This window comes from Leptopilina heterotoma, unplaced genomic scaffold, assembly GCF_015476425.1.
Source record: "Leptopilina heterotoma isolate Lh14 unplaced genomic scaffold, ASM1547642v1 Lhet_365, whole genome shotgun sequence".
NCBI classification, from domain to species: domain Eukaryota; kingdom Metazoa; phylum Arthropoda; class Insecta; order Hymenoptera; family Figitidae; genus Leptopilina; species Leptopilina heterotoma.
Window position 1 is genome coordinate 1,050,708 of NW_025111046.1, and position 20,680 is coordinate 1,071,387.

General features: G+C 23.2%; 3 protein-coding genes across 6 annotated transcripts; 1 reads left to right on the forward strand and 2 right to left on the reverse strand.

The window, feature by feature from the left end:
• The first annotated feature begins 1,082 nt into the window (after nucleotides 1–1,082).
• On the forward strand, nucleotides 1,083–8,385 carry LOC122505724 (GTP-binding protein 2). Of its 2 annotated transcripts, none has more exons than XM_043617523.1 (7): nucleotides 1,083–1,287; nucleotides 2,455–2,731; nucleotides 3,359–3,640; nucleotides 3,832–4,092; nucleotides 4,351–4,744; nucleotides 5,011–5,296; nucleotides 7,427–8,385. In XM_043617523.1, exons 2-7 carry the CDS (start codon nucleotides 2,464–2,466, stop codon nucleotides 7,721–7,723), a joined length of 1,788 nt encoding a protein of 595 aa, XP_043473458.1. In that variant the 5' UTR covers nucleotides 1,083–1,287; nucleotides 2,455–2,463; the 3' UTR covers nucleotides 7,724–8,385. The 2 variants fall into 2 exon arrangements, with proteins under 2 accessions (XP_043473458.1, XP_043473459.1); XM_043617524.1 differs by lacking the exon at nucleotides 1,083–1,287 and adding an exon at nucleotides 2,048–2,066.
• A 123-nt stretch (nucleotides 8,386–8,508) lies between these two features.
• LOC122505725 (serine protease persephone-like) lies at nucleotides 8,509–14,293 on the reverse strand. 3 transcript variants are annotated; one of them, XM_043617526.1, is made up of 6 exons: nucleotides 14,029–14,291; nucleotides 13,633–13,762; nucleotides 11,409–11,609; nucleotides 10,362–10,594; nucleotides 9,307–9,599; nucleotides 8,509–8,869 (listed from the first exon to the last, which is right to left on the reverse strand). In XM_043617526.1, exons 2-6 carry the CDS (start codon nucleotides 13,721–13,723, stop codon nucleotides 8,542–8,544), a joined length of 1,146 nt encoding a protein of 381 aa, XP_043473461.1. In that variant the 5' UTR covers nucleotides 13,724–13,762; nucleotides 14,029–14,291; the 3' UTR covers nucleotides 8,509–8,541. The 3 variants fall into 3 exon arrangements, with proteins under 3 accessions (XP_043473461.1, XP_043473460.1, XP_043473462.1); XM_043617525.1 differs by having other exon boundaries at nucleotides 13,908–14,291; XM_043617527.1 differs by having other exon boundaries at nucleotides 11,409–11,606; nucleotides 13,633–14,293.
• Nucleotides 14,294–14,741: 448 nt separating this feature from the next.
• On the reverse strand, nucleotides 14,742–20,595 carry LOC122505726 (serine protease Hayan-like). The gene is made up of 6 exons (XM_043617528.1): nucleotides 20,414–20,595; nucleotides 20,176–20,281; nucleotides 19,301–19,513; nucleotides 18,095–18,318; nucleotides 17,375–17,667; nucleotides 14,742–15,083 (listed from the first exon to the last, which is right to left on the reverse strand). Exons 2-6 carry the CDS (start codon nucleotides 20,270–20,272, stop codon nucleotides 14,801–14,803), a joined length of 1,110 nt encoding a protein of 369 aa, XP_043473463.1. The 5' UTR covers nucleotides 20,273–20,281; nucleotides 20,414–20,595; the 3' UTR covers nucleotides 14,742–14,800.
• Nucleotides 20,596–20,680: the final 85 nt, after the last annotated feature.

Here is a 20,680-nt window from a genome sequence, read left to right on the forward strand (position 1 = left end):
ATTAATTTTTTTTTATTTTTAATTTATTGGAAAAAAATGCACTTATTTCAAAGTAACTCAGGAGAAAACTCGTTGTCAACTTTAATTCTATTACATAATACTTGAATAATGTTTTTAATGTTTTTTTTTATAAATACTGCATAATTAACTTTTTTTTAAAACTAATTATATGTGTTCTTTTTATAAATATAAAGATAATAGAATTTGCGATAAATAATAATATTTAAACGTGTCATATATTGATAAAAAAAATATCTATAATTATAAGACGATAAATCGATTGTTTAATTCTACACTAAAAATTTTTTTCTATGAAACATTTTTTTTTTTTAAATCACTGTTAAAAGTTTAATTAATGGAAAACGATGAACATAATTTGAAAATTTATAAATGTAAGTACTTTTATGAATCTCTGAATAAAAAAACATTTAAATGCAATATTTATTCACTTTTTTAACATAAAATATGTTTTTTTTAAATAATTTTTTTTAAAACAATTATTATAATCAAAAAAATTTTTTTTAATAAATAAAATATTAATAAGTAAGTAATTTAATAATTTAATAAGTAAGTATTATTAGTGAGTGATTATTTATAATAATTAACACTCTAGAAATGACAATTAGTAACAATTGAATTTATCCGCGTAAATAGCAATTTTTAAAAATTCGTTCTCATTGGCTGTTTATTTTAGCGCAAATTTAAAACAGCCAATGAGAGTAATTGTTGTGGACATTTACAAGTGGCGACATCACTTCAGAGAGCGGACAAACTAGGAACAATAGATGGCGCAGTTAGGCCAGAAAATATTTTTTTAATTGATTTTATTGTTATAAAGAAGTTTTAAACAATTGACTTGAATAATTTAAAAGTAAACTTCAAGAAAAGATGTTAACATATTTACGCAATTTGTATACTGTTGCATTCTAGTATAAAATAATTCCAATTTAAAAGATTGTTTACAAATATTTTTTAAATATCCCAGAAAGCACTTGGTGTATTGGGTCAATTTTAAGATGAATATTTTTAATCTTAGAGAATAATTTCTTTTTTTAATTTCTTTGATTTCTTTTAATTCATTTTATTCATTTAGACTAAATTTTTAGTTTTCAAACATAACCTCAAAATTATTTTTAAAGCGTTTTGCGCAATCTCGCATGAATTCTGCAAGTTCGCTCCTGTCAAAGTGAACCAATATGGCGAAAGAATGTTTTGAGGGTCAAAATCGAATGACAGAAAATCAGTAAATTGTTATAGAAAAAAAACAAGTGGCTTCCAGTTTTGGACGTAAGTTATTTCTCCTTAATTGCATGTTTTTTTCAAGAATTGAATAACAAGTGTAGGACAAAGGGAATGTTATTTATTACGTCTTTAAAGTTATTTCCGTATGTTCTTATAGATCTAATATACTTTCCCTTTTGTTAGTAACACAAGCTTTTATGATGAAATATCCAAATTTTTGCAATTCATCGCAAGGTCAGTGTTTTTTTTGTCAGTAGAAATAATACGAAAGCTAATACCTTTATTATTTTTGACAACTGTGAAAAAAAACAAATGACATTCTATGCGTAGGCATTATTTGTCAACACAATTGTTTTAAACTGTCAAAATATCACGTGACTCATGTTTTCAAAATTTGTTGTGACAGTAGTAAACTCTCTTTAATCATTTTTAATGATAAGCGAAAGAATTAAAAAAAGATAATTTTTCATTGTTCATTGCTTTTTGAAAATGAACTCAATAACTATAAATACAAATAGTTTTAATTACGACATACAAGTGTCGTTCCTAAAATTACTTCCGAGTATGATGAAATCAGATAGTTTTTTTACCTGCAATATTAAATTTACAAAATATGTTTTTCTTTTTATTTGTGTCTTATTTAGATAAAAAATTAATTAACTTTTATATGTGCTTATCATAATCGAAATTTCCTTTGTTCTTTGTGGTATTAAGGAAATTCTCCGTTTATTACAATCTATTTATTACAATTCTATAAAAAAGAAATTAGAGTAATTTTTCTTGAAATTATTTTATTATTAACGGTTTTATTATTTAATCCATGGGTAGGTAATAAAAACTAATTTATTAGAAAATAATAGTGTAGGACAATATTTTATTGTTTGCTTTTACTTTTCCCTAGATAGTTGGCGACGTTACAAAAATTTTGTTTTATATATTGTTTTTATATTATTTATAAACCTCTTTTCTGTGACATGTAATCTTTCATTTCTAAATTTAATCAAAGGAACTATTATTTAATAAACTAATTAAATAATATACGTTGAATGATTTTTATATAATTATTTATAATTTTAATTAATTTATTTTAATTACAGATATTATTTTATTTTAATAATAATAATAATAAAATAAAAATATTATTGGAATAGTTTTTTATTCCAAGAATAACGAAATATAATTATAAAGTTAATAACTTAATTATAATAACAGTTTTCAGATATGGAGTCCTTTTTAGAATTATTCGAACCGGAGGAATCAAAGCCAAGGAGGAAAAAAAATTGGGAGCCTGTGGGTGGAAATGAAAATTCGGACAATGAAAATTCTTCAGAGACCGATCAGGAAGATCGGCTACCACCTGAACCTGAACAAGGAAATATTGAATACAAATTAAAATTGGTGAATCCTTCCAGTCAAAGATTTGAACATCTTGTCACTCAAATGAAATGGCGTCTTCGTGAAGGACATGGAGAAGCTATTTATCAAATAGGTATTATTATTATTATATTATTATTTTTTTTTATTAAAAGTTTAGATATTTAAAATATTATGTTCGATGTTTCAAAATTTCTAAACGTTCAAATGAACGAATTTTTTCTCTATAGAGATATTTTTAAAAAATTACTGATTGCATTAAACATCAAAAAGGTAATTAAAATATTTTGAAACTTTATAAATATTAATATTGTTGTAATATTTAAATTTGAAGAGAAAATCAATAAATTACGTTCATTTGAACGTTTATAACTTTCGGCTTTTATTTAGAATAACTAAAAGTTAATAAACTTTTATATAAACTACATTAAATAAACTAAAAGTTAATAATTTTTAGTTATTCTAAAGAAAAGCCGAAAGGTTTACTTTCTGTTTAAATTAAAATTATATTAAATTTTATTTTTCCTATTTTTTAACTAGAAGTTTATTTAACTTTTAGTTATTACTAAAATAAAATACTGAAATAAAGAATAGATTATCAAAAAAATATTTCAGTAAATCAAAGACCTTCAGTTTAAGTTTAGAGTATTTGATTTGTAATCGAAATGTAAAATGAATAAATAACTAATTTTGATGGTATGTGTGAAGAAAATAAAAATTAAAACAAACCAATTTTTTTCAGGCGTCGAGGATAATGGAATATTGGCCGGTTTATCGCGCGAAGATATGATGTTGTCGTTGAAAACTTTGAGGGACATGGCAAGTAGACTGGGAGCAGAAACTACAGTTCTTCGTGAAAGAGTGGCAAAATGCAAATTACGAACAACTAAATTGGAGGAGAAACGTGTGGCCGAAGTATTAGTCAGAAAAATACGTAAAGGCGACGCTGATGATCAAGATGTTGTCATTGACTTGAGACTGGCAGTATTAGGAGGGCAGGATGCTGGAAAATCTACTCTCTTAGGTAAATCATTTTTTAAAAAAAATTAATTTTTACTAAATCACTTGACGTTTCGCCTGAGGAATTAATTTAAAAAATTAATTCTTTTATACAGAATTTTAACAAAAGTACTGGAAAAATATCAAATTTCTATTTTTCCTATTTTCTATTTCTATTTTTATTATTATTGAGTCCTTGTTTTTATGATATTTCAGGTGTACTTACGCAAGGTGAATTGGACAATGGCCGGGGGAGAGCCAGATTGAATATATTTCGTCACCTCCACGAGATAAAAACAGGTCGCACATCGTCGATTTCGCACGAAATTCTTGGATTCGATAATGACGGTCATGTTTTAAATTATTCTGAAATGAAAACAGCCGAAGAAATTTGTGAGCACGCATCAAAAGTAGTGACATTCATTGACTTGGCCGGACATCGAAAATATTTGAGGACAACACTTTTGGGTCTCACAGGTATTGCTTTCAATTTTTTCCAGAAGAGTAATAAAAAGAAATTGCTTTTTAATTAACCAAGTAGAGTAATAATTGAAATTAAAAAAGAATTAAAATTTTCAATTGCTTGTACGAATTTAGTATTTGTATAAAGATTACGAAAAAGTTCCTCCAAAAATTCTATCAAGTATTAATAATATCTAAGTCCGCCTTTTCAATTTTAATTACTTTTTTCCATTATTGACCGATATTGATTTGTCGAAAAATTAATTTCCCCAGGTTATTCTCCCCATTATGTGATGCTGGTCGTTTCTCTTCCGCTAAATGAAGCTTTTCAAGAGCACTTGACCCTATGCTTGGCACTGCGAATACCGTTCGTCATTGTCGTCACAAAAATAGACATTGGATACAGAAATCCACATGAAATTATTCTACAACTTGAAACTGCATTACAAGCACAGGGCTGCTCAAAGAAATTGGTGCTGCACACAAATAATAATGATGAGCACAATGTTTGTGATATTGATGCAATACCATTATTTCTTGTCAGTTGTGTGACGGGCGAGGGTCTTGGAAATCTCACAAATTTCATTAAAGATCTTCTACCCACAGATCCAACACCTGCTGAAAATGATCCTGAAAATTGCCTTTTCCAAATTGACGAAACTTTCAGGTATTTTTTCTTCTTCTTTATTTTGTTTATAGTTAAATTTAAATTAATTACAATTAAATATACTGAAAGTAATTCAAATTAAATAAATTTAAATTAATTCAAATTAAATAAATTTAAAGTAATTCGAATTATTGTTGAAAAAATGGATAAAATTGAAAGTTTATTTGGAAAACATTTATTTATTTATTGTATACTTATGCGGGTAGTGTTATTAATTTATTCCCGACGTTTATTTTGTTTTGATTGTATTTTTATTTAATTTCCAGAGTAGTGGGACTGAATGAACCAGTTTTGGGAGGTCTGCTTGTGAAGGGACTTATCACACCAGGTACTCGACTATTAGTTGGTCCATTGCCGGATGGGGAATTCAGTCCAGTTAAAGTTGTGACACTTCATCGCAATAAAACACCCTGCTGCGTTGTTCGAGCGTCACAAAGTGCAAGTCTAACCATAGAACCGTTATCAAAACGTGATCCACCTTTACCCCATCTTCGACCTGGAATGGTTTTGGTTTCATCTCGTGAACATCCTCACGCTACTCTCTTCTTTCAAGTGAGCTTTTTTTCTCATTTATAAAGTTTGTTATTTTATATTAATTTTTAAAAATTAATGACCAAACACTTCTTCCAAGTAAGATTTTTTCTAAAGTAAAAACTTTGTTACCTTATATTAATTTCAAAAAATTAACTATCAAGCACTTCTTTCAAATGAGCTTTTTTCTAAATTACATATAAAATTTGTTATTTTATATTTATTTTTAAAAATTAATTATCATACGCTGCTTTTTTAATAAAAAGGAAAAATAAATTATATATATAATAATAAAAAAGAAGTTTTATAACATTTTTGAAAATAATTCAATTCTTTCGAAGAATTGATATAAATTAATTAAAAAATAATTGAATTCTTCTAAAGTATTTCATCAAAATTTTTGAAAATAAATGAATTGTATAGAAGAATTTCATTACCTATGAAATAATTGAATCTCTTGGAAGAATTTAATAATTAAATACCTGCGAAGAATTTTATTATATTTATGGAAATAATTTAATTCTTATGAAGAATTTCATTAAAATTTTTGGAAATATTTGAAATCTTGCGAAGAGATTTTAACCAATTTTTGAAAATAATTGAATTGTTTCGAAGAATTTTATTATTTATGAAAATAATTAAATTCTTGTGAAGAATTTTATTATATATAAAAATAATTGACTTTCTAAAAGACTTCTATTATGAAAATAATTGAATCATTGTGAAGAATTAGATTATTTATAAAAATAATTGTATTCTTGTGAAAAATTTTATTATATTTACGAAAATAATTGAATTTTTGCAAAGAATTTAATTATTTCTGGAAATAATTGAATTGTTTCGAAAAATTGTATTATTTATGAAGTTAATTATTGAATTCATGTGAAGAATTTTATTCAATTTTTTGGAAATAATTGAATTCTTACGAATAATTTTTACCCCATTTTTGAAAATAATTGAATTTTTTCTAATAATTTTAATATTTATAAAAATAATTGACTTTTTGGAAGTCTTCTATTATTTATGAAATAATTTAATTCTTGTCAATAATTTGATTATTTATAAAAATAATTGAATTCCTACAAAATATAATTGAATTCTTGCGAAGAATTTTATTACATTTACGAAAATAATTGAATTCTTCAGAAGAATTTTATTATATTTACAAAAATAATTGAATTCTTTGCAAAGTATTTTATTATTTATAGAAATAATTGAATTGTTTCGAAAAATTGTATTATTTATGAAGTTAATTGAATTCATGTGAAGAATATTATCAATTATGAAAATAATTAAACTCCTATAAAAAATTACGTAAATATTTACGTATATTTTATTTTATTTATTTATTATTATTTATTTATTATTATTTATTTATTATTATTTATTTATTTTCATTTTATTTATGAAATTAGTTGAATTGTATCGAAGAATTTTTTATCTATAAAAATAATTGAATTCCTTGGAAGAATTTAATTATTTATTTCAATAATTGAATACATGAGAAGAATTGTATTATATTTATTAAAATAATTGAATTCTTGCGAAGAAGTTTTACACAATTTTTGAAAATTATTGAATTGTTTCAAAGAATTTTATTATTCACAGAAATAATTGAATTGTTGTGAAGAATTTTATTAAAGTTTTTGGAGTTAATTGAATTGTTTTGAAGAATTTTATTATTTATAAAAATAATTGAATACCTATAAAGAATTTGATCAAAATGGTTGAAAATAGTTAAATTGTTATGAAAAATTTTATTATTTATGGAAATAATTGAATTTATTCGAAGAATTGAATTACAATTGTATTGAAAATATTAAAATTGTTATAAATAATTTCTTCAACAGTTTTTAAAAATAATTGAATTTCTTGGAAGTATTTTATTATTTATGAAAATAATTGAATATTGTTTCGAAGAGTTTAATTAAAATAATTGTATTGTATTAAAAATAATTGTTGAATTCTTATAAAGTAATTTAATTATTTACGAAAATAATTGAAGTAAATATTTGAAAATAAAAAATTCTGTAGTTTATTAATTAATAATTAGATACATATAATAATAATTTTAATAATAATTCATTCAATTTTTAATATGAAACGAAAAAATACAATATTAAACTATTTTTTTTAATTTTTCAATTCTAGGCAACTATTCTGGTGGTTTATCATCCAACGGCAATATTCCCCGGCTTTCAAACGACCGTGCACACGGGAAACGTGCGACAGACTTGCATATTTGAAGGCATCATGGAAAAGAAAGACGAAGGCCTCCAAACTAATGAAACAGCATCTGTACTCCTCAGATTTGTTTGTCATCCAGAATATCTTCATGTGGGAATGAGACTCCTCTTAAGGGAAGGACGAGCAAAAGCAATTGGAAAAATTACCCAAATATTCCCCCTAATTGGATCTCAAAGTGCCACGGAAAAGAATTTTGTCTAAAAATGCTAAAAACACCGCTCTCCCCTCCACCTTAAGATGACACCAGTCCAACTAGAAAGGAATTTCTAGAAAAAAAAATCAGGTTTTTTTTTCATTTTTCATTTCTTTTTGACAAAGATAATATTTACAATTTTTGAATTGTAGTTTTAACAATATTGATACAGTAAAATTATTGTACCATTAATAATTTAGAAAGAAAACGGTACAAAATTACCATAAATGTACAGTTTGAGAATTAACAAAAAAATTATTTTTTCATTTTGGTATTAATTTTTTGAGATTTGCAGAAATTCTTTGTTTTTTGTTCTTTAAACTAGACAAAAGAGTGATAAATATGTGATTAATTATTATTTCGCAAAAAAAATGTTTGACAACCTTTTTGTGTTTAATATCAATTTTCTTTTTCGTTTTTTTAATTAGAGAGAAAGAGAGAAAGAAAAAGAGAGAGAGAGAGTGAGAAAAATCGATATTTATTTTAATTTATACAACGAAAAATTTGTTTCGTTTCAGAAAGAATATGAAAAATATTATTATATTGACAATTTATATATGTGACGTAAAAATCCAGTACTGTGAGTACTTGATAAGTTTTGAAAAAACAAGTCCTGTAAAAGAGTTATAAGCAATATTTTTTTAATTACAAAAGTAATTGAGTTAATGAAGAGTTTGTTTTTTATTTAACACTTTACCGAAATCAAATTCTCTTATTTTTAATAGATTTGAAAGTAGAAGAGTGTTTTGAGGAGGAATAATTTTGAGTACAAAGAAATAGGAACAGATCGGAATATTATGGTTGTAATTTTATTTAATTATAATTATCAATTTCCTTCTGATGAAAGAATTGCCTCGGGATAAACGAGGACTTCTTCTCCCCAGACTTGCATTTCAATCCAGTCTAAAAATGGAAAGACACCGGTGTAAACACCTGGTACAATACTTCCACAAGCTGAACCAAATGAAGTAATACCGATGAGGGATTGAGTATTTTTCTTTCGTACAATGAGTGGCCCTCCACTGTCACCTTGACAAGCGTCCGCTCGTCTTGTCGTATTTGAATCTCTACTGCAAATCATGTTTTGATCAATTCCATTTGGAAGTTTTCTAACTTGTTTGTAGTGTTTATCACATTCGGTTCTATTCACGAAACTGTAATTCATTAATTTGCATTATTTTTTAATTTTAATTCATTAACAGGGTTGTCACAGGTCAGGGAATTCAGGGAAAATTCTGGGATTTTTAGTAAAAGTACTGGAAAAAATTGAATTTTTAAAATTCATAAGAAAAATTCATCCCTATGGAAAAATATTAATGATTAAATATTTATTTAAAATAGAAGTTATTGATGTTTTCGAATAATTTTACAATTAAAGAAATTTGTAAATAAATGTAATAGAAATTTTTTTTGAATTATATCTAATAATTTTTAGAGTTAATCATAGAATATTCTTTAGGGTCAGGGAAAAAGTCAAAACTTTGTCTGGAAATCAGGGGAAAAACAAAATTAAATTTTTGTGACAACCCTGATTAACTAAATTTCATTTAAATTAATTTAATTCTTCCCAAAAACAGGAAATAGAACTTACTCTAGGCCAGGAGTTTTCATCAACTTTGAAGATCTCTCAGTATCAAAACTTGTGGCTCCAAATCCGATTACAATTAATGAACTATTTTGACTATCATCCTTAGTAACTCGTCTCGTTTGAAGACAAATTGGCCGAACCGTTGTCGTCAAACGGACGGGATTTCGTAATTTTATGAGTGCAATGTCATAATAATGAGCATTAAATTTATATTTTGGATGAGGATATGTTTCGTCAATCAAAATTCGTTGGGTACGTTCTGTGGTGACGTCAAGATTGATGGAACCAACTTGCACCTGCAATTTATGGTAATTAATAATTATAATAATTCGTTTATATCATATCAACTGTAATTCACAATATGTATTTTTTCACTTTTTTTATTTATTTATTTCATATTTATCCTATTTATTATAATTTATTTCGTTTTCAATTTTATATAGGTTATGTATTTATTTACTTCTTTTTTATTTATAAAAAATCAAACACGGAAGTTGGCAACAGTTACAGAAAGTATTTACAGTCCTGCCAAATCAAATCGTTAAATATAAAATTTAATCTTAATTTCATTTTCACAGTATTATTTTTTTTCTTTACGAAATAAAATTATTCCATATTTTGCAGAATTTAATAACAATTATTAGAAAGAAAAAGATTTTTTTACTAAAAAGAACTTAAAAAACTGACATTCATTCCAAAATCCCGCGCACAGTTTTCGAATATTGGCAGTACATGCACCTGATATTTCAAATTTGTTGACAACTTCATTCAGTTGATTCAATGGTCGTTTTGTTAAATTGTAACCGAAATTAGTGTCGTTTCTTGAAATTTTAATAATTTATTCGTCTATAAGTGCAAAATTAACGGTAAGTACGAACAATTTTCAATATTTTTCACATCTTTTTTAAAAAAAATATAATTAATATCGAAAAACGGAAGGTAATTTTTCGTAAAAAGTTGTCATCAATTTTTGGGCAGAATCCTAACCTAATAATGTGTGTAACCGTTTTAATAAGTTTGAAAATGTTTTTATCGTTTTAATTGTTTTAATATCTCACCTCTACTGGAACTTGATTATTTATATTTATCATACAATGCGCAGCAGTTAATACATAAAGTGTTGAGATCAAAGAGCCGCCACAATTATAAATAATTGTATTTTTGTTTTCCTTATCGCGATATCCTAATGCTGCCATCGAAGGAAATTCACCTTGATTCGCTTCTTCTCCATTAAAAATGTGAAAACCTAATCCATCATTCACGGGAATTTCATTTTCAAATTGTTGACAAGCTAGGGAAATAAATTTATAATTAAAATTAAATTAAAATTGATTTTTTGGTATTTATTCACGTCGGTGAAGTTCACATCAAAAAATATTTTTCTCACAAAATTTTTTTATTAAAATTACAAGTTTGTAATGTAGGTACACAAATTTTCAAGTGGAAAATTATAAAAATTTGTCTACAAAAATATTTTTACCCAACTAATTTGTTATTGTTGTGAATTTCACCGACGTGTTTATTTATAATTCCAGTGGATTGTTAAATAATTTATTTATTTAATTATAAACGGGTTTGAATAAAAAATAATGAATGGGAAACGAATTTTATTTCAATTATAAAGAATTGTAAAGAAGAAAAATAAATTAAAGAAAAGCAGTAAATAAATATAATAAATGAAAGTAAATATTAAAAGTTTACTTTAAAAGGCGTGAAAAAAATGACTAATTTTTGAGAATTGAGAAAAAGAGATAAATTTAAATTCGCAATAAGTACCTTATCGAAAGCTGAAAAATAGACATTATTTCAGTACATACTATCTTTATTATGAACGTCAATGATATTGAAAAATTTGACGTAATAAAAAAAGCTGTATAACAGGATTCGAAGTAATTTTTTTCTTTGTTTATATATGAATGAGGAAATAAAAAATATTTCTGTTTACTTATTTTTAATCTCGAATGTAAAAATTAATTCGAATTTTCATCGTCATTATTTAAAGAGCAATTAATTAATATTTATATTTAATATTAATTATGATATTTATAATAATAATAATAATAATTGTTTTTTGTTTTAGAATAAAGAAAACATGTCACACTTACCTATGTCAGCAGGTCGAAGACCAATTTTATCATGGAAATTTAAGGGGCAACAAACAATTTCCATAACGCCTATGAAACCACATCGATCGCTTGAATTTATGTCTCTTAATCCTAGGCGAGTTTCCTTTAATTTTTTTGGACATTGTGTTATATTTTTACAAATGCCTTTCTCATCTTTGTCAAGTACACAGGAACTGCCTTCTAGAAAAGTAATTTTTTTTCTCATAAAAAACAGTAAGTAATTTATAATTATTATAATTAAAGTAATTTATTACCAAAAAAATAATTTTTTCTATTTCTGACAAGAATGAATTTTTCAATATTATTTAAATATTTCCAAAGTTTTAAAGCAATTGTATATCTTCATAAAAAAACAAAATTCTTCACAGAAATTCAATTATTTTTACGGAATTTTAATAAAATTCTTTGCAAAATTGAATTATTTTCAAAAGTAATAAAATTCTTGAAAGAAATTCAATTATTTTTAAAATTTGTAACGATTATCTCGTCAATAATTCAATTATCTTTATAAATAGCAACATTTTTCGACAAAAATTAAAATAAAATTCTTTGTAAAATTTTAATTATTTTCAAAAGTTTTTCACAATTCAATGATTTTCAATATTTACTATTTTCATAAAAATAATCAAAAAATTTAATTATTGAAAAGAATATTTTTTATAAAATTCTACAAAAACATTAAATTATTTTCATAAAATAATAAAATTTCATTTAGAAATTCAATTATTTTCATCGCAGAATTTCAAATTTTTTAAATAAAATTTTAAATAAATTCCTCGAAATCTGCAATCATTCTTCAAAATTTTATTAATATTTGACGAAAGAATTAAATTTCAAGAAACATTCAATTATTCAATAAAATAATAAAATTCGTTGCAATAGTTCAATTATTTTAAGCAAAATTTTTTTAAGCAATTCTGCAAAAGAATTCAATTATCTTCATAAAAAAACAAAATTCTTCCCATAAAATCAAATATTTTAAGGAATTTTAATAAAATTCTTTTCCAAAATTCAATTATTTTGATGAATAGCAAAATTCATCACAAAAATTCGATTCTTTTGAAAAGTAATAAAAAAACAAAAATTAAATTATTTTCAAATTTTTTTAAAAATTCTCGTCAAGAATTAAACTATTGTCAAAAATTTTAATAAAATTCTTGTCAAAATTTCTATTATTTAAACAAAACTTAATAAAATTATTCGCATGAATTTTTAATTATTTTCATAAATTATTATTTCAATTCTTCCCATGAATTCAATTATTTTAAAAAATTTTATTAAGTTTCTTGAAAAAGTTTTGAATTATTGTCAAAAATTCTTATAAAGTTCTTTAGTATAATAAATTTCAGTCAAATTGTAATTAAATCTCTTAAAATAAATGAATTAATTTCAAAAGTTGTTAATAAAATTCTTCGTAAAAATTAAATTTTAAGAAATATTCAATTATCGAATAAATTATTTATTTTTGTATTTAAATAATTGAATTCTCGTAGAATTTCCCAACAAAAATTGATTTAAAAATTTTAGAGAATAATAATAAAATAATTAAAATAATTTTAATAATTTATTTTAAAAAGTAATTAAATAATTTATTATAGAAAACAATTCAAATGAATTATTATAAAAATGTTTTAAATTATTGTTTTTAAAAATAATAATTTTACTAATATTGTCAACGAACTTGATGAGGAAACTTTCTGAAATGCAACCCACGCTGATAGTGATTCCCCTCGGTATTATTTCCGAGGAAAATCACAAGCGATTTTTTTTTTTATTATTTTTATTCAAATTAAAAAATTTTTCCAATTTTAGATCGAGTTAGAAAATGTATTTAACATTTAAAATATTCAAACTTTTATTTATTTTTTTTACTTTTTTTTCCTTTTTTTATTATTTATTTCCAATGATTAACAATTTCACTAACAGTAAATAAAGGCCAGTGATTGAACTCATAATTATCAATTAATAACTAAAGTGGGTTATCAAAATTCTGCTATATAAGCGAGATCTGCTCTCGTTTTATTGTCAGATAATTTTATTGTGAAGAATAAGAGAAAAATTTTGGAGGAATTAAAAGGAAAATTGTTAAATAAACATAAAGAAATAAGAGGAAAAAACGGGAGATTCAAAATAAATATTGTATAATATTTAAACTGTGAAATTTTAAATGGTAAAATTAAAATAGCAGTATTAGTATAATTACCATAAACTTCTTCTTGGAATGAAAATTCAGCGATACAAACAATTATCATCAATTGTATGCATTGATAATAGAATAGAAAACGACAACTCATTTCTTTAATTCATATAAAAATTTATGCACTCGTAATCTTCTGAAAATATAAAAATAAATTCTTCTTTTTTACAAGGTTTTCAATTATTTGCTTACACACGTTTCTTCACTTTGTTTATTAATTTGTTTTTATGAGCATTAAAGATATTGACTATAAATATCTAAATATAGGATTTTTTTTTTACATTCTCACTGAAAGATATTTTGTATTTTTTAATTTTATCCTATTTGTGATATTTTTATTTATTTATTTAATAAATTCTTTTTTTCGATTTTCGGAAAATATGGAAAAGAAAAAACACTAGCTTTCACTTTTTTTTTAGAATAGTCGAAAAATGTTTCGATGGTCTGGTTTATTTATTTATTATTTATCAGTCTGTCAGTCCTTTTTTAAATTTTTATTTTCTGTCTTTTTTCTATTTTCCTAAATTAGAATTTTTGTAGTATTTATCAGTTTCGAATATTTTATCACTGAGGCAATTTAAAATTAATTCAAAAATTAGTCAGGAGAATATTAAATTCTATCCTTCGTTCGCAAAATCATCAGTGTAACTAAAACTGAAAAGAATATTCCTTTCATCGCGCGTTTTATCAAGTGCACGTGTGTTCAAAACTCACACATCGTTTAAAACCAGCCATCGTGCAAGTATTTATAATGAAACTATATATTTCATTATATGTATATATATACTAAGTATTAATATACGTAAATTGCATATATAGTTTTTAGTATAACAGGAAACAGTTTTTTTCTTTTTATTTTAAGAAAAAAAGTATTAATTTACGAAAAAAAACTATATTCAGGTTAAAATTAAAATAGAAAACACAAAAGAGCGTGAGAAGATATGCAATTTTTTTTTTACCAAAAAATAAATTATTACTGATTTTTGTGAGAAAAAGATTTTATTAACAATATAAAAATTTATACATTTTAAATCGATGTAGAAAATTGTAAAGAAAAGATATTTAGAAATATTTCTAATTCTCAATTAGAAATATTCGAAAATACTTACAATTTTTTCGTTTATAATTTCCTAATTAATTTTTCATTTTTCGCAGATTTATAATTTATTCTCATCTATGAACTCCGAACCTGAGTCTCTATCCAATCTAAATAGTGATAAATTGAAATGTACACTGTTGGGGCATGACCAGTGCATCCGATACCAAATGCAATGACACCAGCGAGGGAGAAGGTATTTTCCTTTTTTAAAAATAAGGGACCACCACTGTCACCTTGACATACGTCGAATAATCTCTTATCATTCACATCTTTACCACACTTCATACTTTCGTCGAGACCAAACGGAAGATCTGATATTCCTCTAAATAATTGTGAACAACGAGATTTATCAACGAGTCTGCAAAAAGAATTTTATTTTTCACTCTTCATTCTCTAATTCAGGTAAAAATTTTATCTTTTAATTTTACACAATATGGTTCAAATTTAATTTTTAATTGAAAATTTAAAAATATTTTTTGTGCATATAAAATAAAAAATATTTTATTTTGTACAATTCAACAGATTTCGAGTAAATTAAAAAAAATTGGAAATATTTTTCTGTACATATAAAATAGTAAATATTTTATTGTACAATTTAACATTTCAACTTTATTCTTGTAAAGTATTTTTTTTTAAATTTGAAAGTACATAATTGAATTCTTCTCAAGAACTTTATTAACATTTTTTTCAATAATTGAATTCTTTTGAAAAAATATAATTAAAATTGTATTGAAATTAATTTCATTCTTAGCAAGATTTTTATTAAAATTCTTTAAAATAATTGAATTGTTTTTAAAAATTTCTTTCAATATTCTTGAAAATAGTGGAGTTTTTTTAAAATAATTTTTACTGAAAATTTTGAAAGTTATTAAATTTTATTAATAATTCAATTATTTTTAATAATTGTATTAAAATTATTGGCAAAAAGTCAATTTATAAATATAATAAAAATATTCGTAAAAAATTAAATTATTTTTATTATAAATAATAAAATTCTTATCAGAATTTCACTTATTTTCAATACAATTTTAATAATTGAATTCCAGGTAAAATTAAATTTTTTTTTAAAATTCTTCGAAAGAATTCAATAATATAAAAAAAAAGTAAATTATTCATAGGAATTGAATTATTTTAAATACAATTTTAATAAAATTCTTCTAAAAAATTCAGTTATTTTTTAAACTTTTGCAAAAATTCAATTATTTGTAGAAATAATAAATTTTTTCTCAGGAATTCAATTATTTAAAAAAGTTTTAATAAAATTCTATTCATGAATTTAATTATTTTCAGAAATAATTAAATTGAAATTAAATTAAATTGAATTGAATTTTTCAAAAGAATTTTATTATTTACAAAAATAATTGAATTCTTGCCAAGAATTTTACAATTTATAAAAATAATTGAATTTTTATTAAAAATTTTAAAAATAATCGAATTTAAATAATATTTTTAAAAATAATTGTATTCTTTGGAGAAATTTTATTAAAATTGTATTGAAAATAATTAAATTCCTTTGAAGAATTTTATTATTTATGAAAATATTTTAATCTTGCGAAGTATTTTTTTATTTATGAAAATAATTGAATTTTTGCTGAGGATTTTCCAATTCATAAAAATAATTGAATTGTTTTAAAGAATTTTATCTGAATTTTTGAGAATAATTGAATTTTTTGAAGGAATTTTATTAAAAATTTTGAAAATAATGATTTTTTTAAAAGAATTTCATCAAAATTGTTGAAAATAATTGAATTTGTATTAAAATTCTTGAAAATAATCGAATTTAATTAATATTTTTAAAATTAATTGCATTTTTTCGAGAAAATTTATTATAATTGTTTCGAAAATAATAAAATTGCTCTAAATAATTTTATTATTTATGAGAATAATGAAATCTGCGACAAATTTTATTAAAATTTTTGAATAATAAAAAACAAGAATATTTATGTACTTAATGAGTGAATTCTTTAAATTTTAAATCTGTAATTATTCAAAAATTGATGTTTATTCTTCAAAATATAAAATTTTTTAATTTACAAAACTGAAAAAATGAAAATTTAAAAATATTTTTTGTGGAATATAAAATTATTTATTTGAATTCGTACAGATAAAAATGTTTTTTGAAAATTTTGCCAGTTGCTTCCTCATAGAGGAAAAATTGTATTTTTCTTCTAAACGTTGGGAAAAAATTTCGAAAATTATTTTTAAAAGGTACTATTTTTAACTTGTTTATAAATTTTTTTCTTGTAAATTTCATAGTGTTTGGAAAACATTTCAAAAGTCTTTCTGGAATTTTGGTGATTGTGGGGAAAATTAAGTACATAACTGCTTTTCTTCTTGTTAAAGTTACTGAGAAATTACATCGTTCGGAAACTTTATTTGGCGAAATAAAATTCTCCTCAGATTAGATACAGTTATCGGTGGAAAAGATTCTACTAAGCGGGAAATTCTCGAATCAATCGGGAATTTAGTATAAAATTTTTATAAAATTCAATGAACTCAATTTTTTTAAAAAGATAAAATGCAATGAGAAAAATTTCATTTCTTACGTTCTTCAGAGGTTTTTTCAAATTTTTTACTCTTAACTCTCCTGAGCTTCGTTACTTATTTTTCTTTGAATATAATCGGACTTAGAGAATCTTAATTACTTACTTCAAATTAAAGAATCTCAAGATTTTTTCAGGATATTCGAAACCAGCTTTATTTACATTAAATCCGGCTGTAAATAAATTATTCTTTTCTGTAAATTCACTGGCAATTGGTTTGACGTAGAGAAAAATTGGTCGAACAGTTGCTGTTATTTCGGCAGGTTTTCCTAATTTCACTAGACCAATGTCATAATAATGCTCGAATGGATTATAATTTGGATGAGAATAGTATTTCACTATTGGAATTCGTTGTACGCCGTTGGTAGAAATATTTTCGTTCACAAAACCTAGTCTCACCTACAAAAAAAATTCTTGTCAATTTTTATCTCATTAGATTTTTAAATTGTCTATTTTAACGTTGATGAAGTTCACAATATGTTTATAATTAACGATTTGGAAGAAAAAGTATTTTTCTATTCAATTTTTTGTCTCAAAAATTCTTTATACTTCTTGATCATTTCTCTTTTCATTTCTATTTCTATTTTTTGATTTGTTGATCAAGAAAAGAGAAAAAGAACTTATAAGAGACAAAAAATTGTAATAAAAAAAAGTTATTGTCTTCTGATTAAAAAATGGTTTTTTTTTCTCTTAATCGTTAATTATAAATGTTGTGAACTTCAACCACGATCATTTTAACAATTTTAATCGAAATTGATTCTTCTCGAAAAATAATTGCTTCTTCTTTGAATTTTATTCTTTTTTCGATTTTCAAAATTCTTCTTACCTCTATTGGAAGATCGTTGTTTACATTTATCATGCAATGTGCGGCGGTCAGAACAAAAAGTGTGTTAATTAAAGAACCACCGCATTTATAGTCTATTTTATTTGATGTATCATTGTTGATGCGATATCCAAGTGAAGCAATGAAAGGAAATTCACCCTCTCTTGCCACTTCACTGTCCAAATTTTCGATTATTTTTTCTTGGATGATTATTCCACTGTTTTTCGCTAAATAACAAACATTTTTTTTTATTTTAGTAACAAATTAATATAAAACATTTATTTTAATAAATTGATTGAAATTAATTGATCAAAATATTAATTCATTAGAGTATTAGTTGATTTGAAATTAATTAGTTAAAATATTAATTAATTAGAATATTAATTGATTGAAAGTTAATTGAAATTAATATCAGTTGATTGAAATTTAAACGATAAAATTTTAATTGACTGAAAATTAATTGAGAAAAATTTAATTGATTAAAATATTAATTGGTTGAAAATTATACGAGTAAAATATTCGATTGATGATTAATTGAGAAGAGAATTAATTTTTAGAGTAATTAATCCATTGAAATATTAATTGGTTGAAAAAATTGAAGTACTTAAAATACATTTGAAATCCTTAAAATTAATCATCAAGAATAAAATTTGAAGAGTTGTTTAAAAAAACTTTCATTATCTTTTATATCTAATTGACGATGTTGCAAACTATTATCATAATTATCGTATCAAAATCTTTATACAAAAGATTTGTTGAAAATCATTAGAGAATTTTTAAATTGACATATGAAATTGTTAATTAAGTAGATTAAAAATTAGAATTGAAAATTAAAATTGAAAATTAGGTTTCAAAATTCGAATTGAAAATTAAAATTAAAAATTATGATTCAAAATTGGAATTCAAAATAGGAATTTAAAATTGGAATTAAAAATTGGAATTTAAAATTGAAATTAAAGATTGAAATTTAAAATTGTATTTAAAAATTGAAATTCAAAATTATTTTGTTAAAATTAAACGACAGTTAGAAATAAACTTGCGCTTATTTCTGAAAGTACTATATACTTATTATAGGGGAATCCCGATTCACGTTATGAATTTCATTCTCATTGACAGAAAAGTGACCTCTCTGTCTAATAGACGAGGTCTTCATCTGCATAGATCTATTACATATTAGCTTTTTCTAAAATACTTTTCTTTAATACTTGCCTACGTCACTAGGTCGAAGGCCAAATTCAACGTAGGTAGAGACCTGTTGTAATGGGCAACAAACAAGTTCCTTCGAACCATAAAGGCTACAATGATCTTGAAAATTAGAACTTCTCAAACCATTCTCTATTTCATTTAATATTTGCTGGCATTTTAGAAATTCTTTGCATGTTCCATTCTCATTATTTGCATTAAGCAAACATTCACTGCCATCTCGGGAAGAAAAATCATTTTTCTCTCAAAATTATATAATTATTATTAATGTCCCTATATAAAGTTCTGAACGATCCGATAAACGAAATGAATGAAATTTATTTATTTCTCCTTCAAAATAGAACTTATTGCAAAAATATTGCTCCTCGAATTAAAAAACATATATTATTTAAATTATTAATTCTAAATGTTTAATTTTGTCTTTTCTTTTTAATGATTCAGTTTAATTTTTGAACGTATTGACGAAATAGTTTTTATTAATAATATTTTCATAAATTACTAATTTCGATAAAAATTAAAGACTTAAAGTTTAAATTTAGAAACTTTATAAATTAATTTTCTTAAAAGTAAGACGAAAAATAATTGTAATAAAAATTTAATTTCAAGAGGAAATAAATAAATTTCATTCATTTCAACGTTTTGAACTTTTAAAAAATTTTTTACAATAGTCAGTAATTTTCAAAAATGTTAATATTAGCAAAAATAATAATTTGAACGTTCTGAATTCGTGGATAGAATTATTATATATGCTAAAATAATTGAAACTAAAAGTTCAATTTTTTTTTTGCTAAATTCGTAATTTAGTTTTTTTATAATAAATAATTAATATCAAATTAATAATATTTATAATTATTATTATTAGGATATAATAATATATTTACCATAAAGTTGATTTGGAAAAACAAAGTCGGAGGTTAAGGTAAAGCAAGTGTTCAACAAAATTTGAAAAATCTGAAGAAATATGAGATAAAAAATCATTCTGATTTTCTGAAATTATATAAAATCGCATTAAAAAAATATTAAATTTATATTATTACCTTTACTGCAAAAATTAAACTCAAACAAAATTCAAGTTTGAAAAAAATTTCATATATTTGAAAAATAAACATTTCTACTTACGTGAATGGTGTCAAAAATTTATACATAACTTTTTAGCAATTTATGTGCGTGAACTTTTAATCCTCTGATCACAAAATCGAAAGTTTGACTGCCAAACTTGAAGAAATGAATACATAATTCTTTCTCGTAATTTATTATGAAATCCTCGCATAAATTGTCCCTCAAAGGCACCATCATCTAAGTCATTTGGAAATATTCTATTTCGTAGCTTTCCCATTTTTTTTTTTTTTTGCTATATTTGCAAAAAAATAAAATTAAACTAAAATT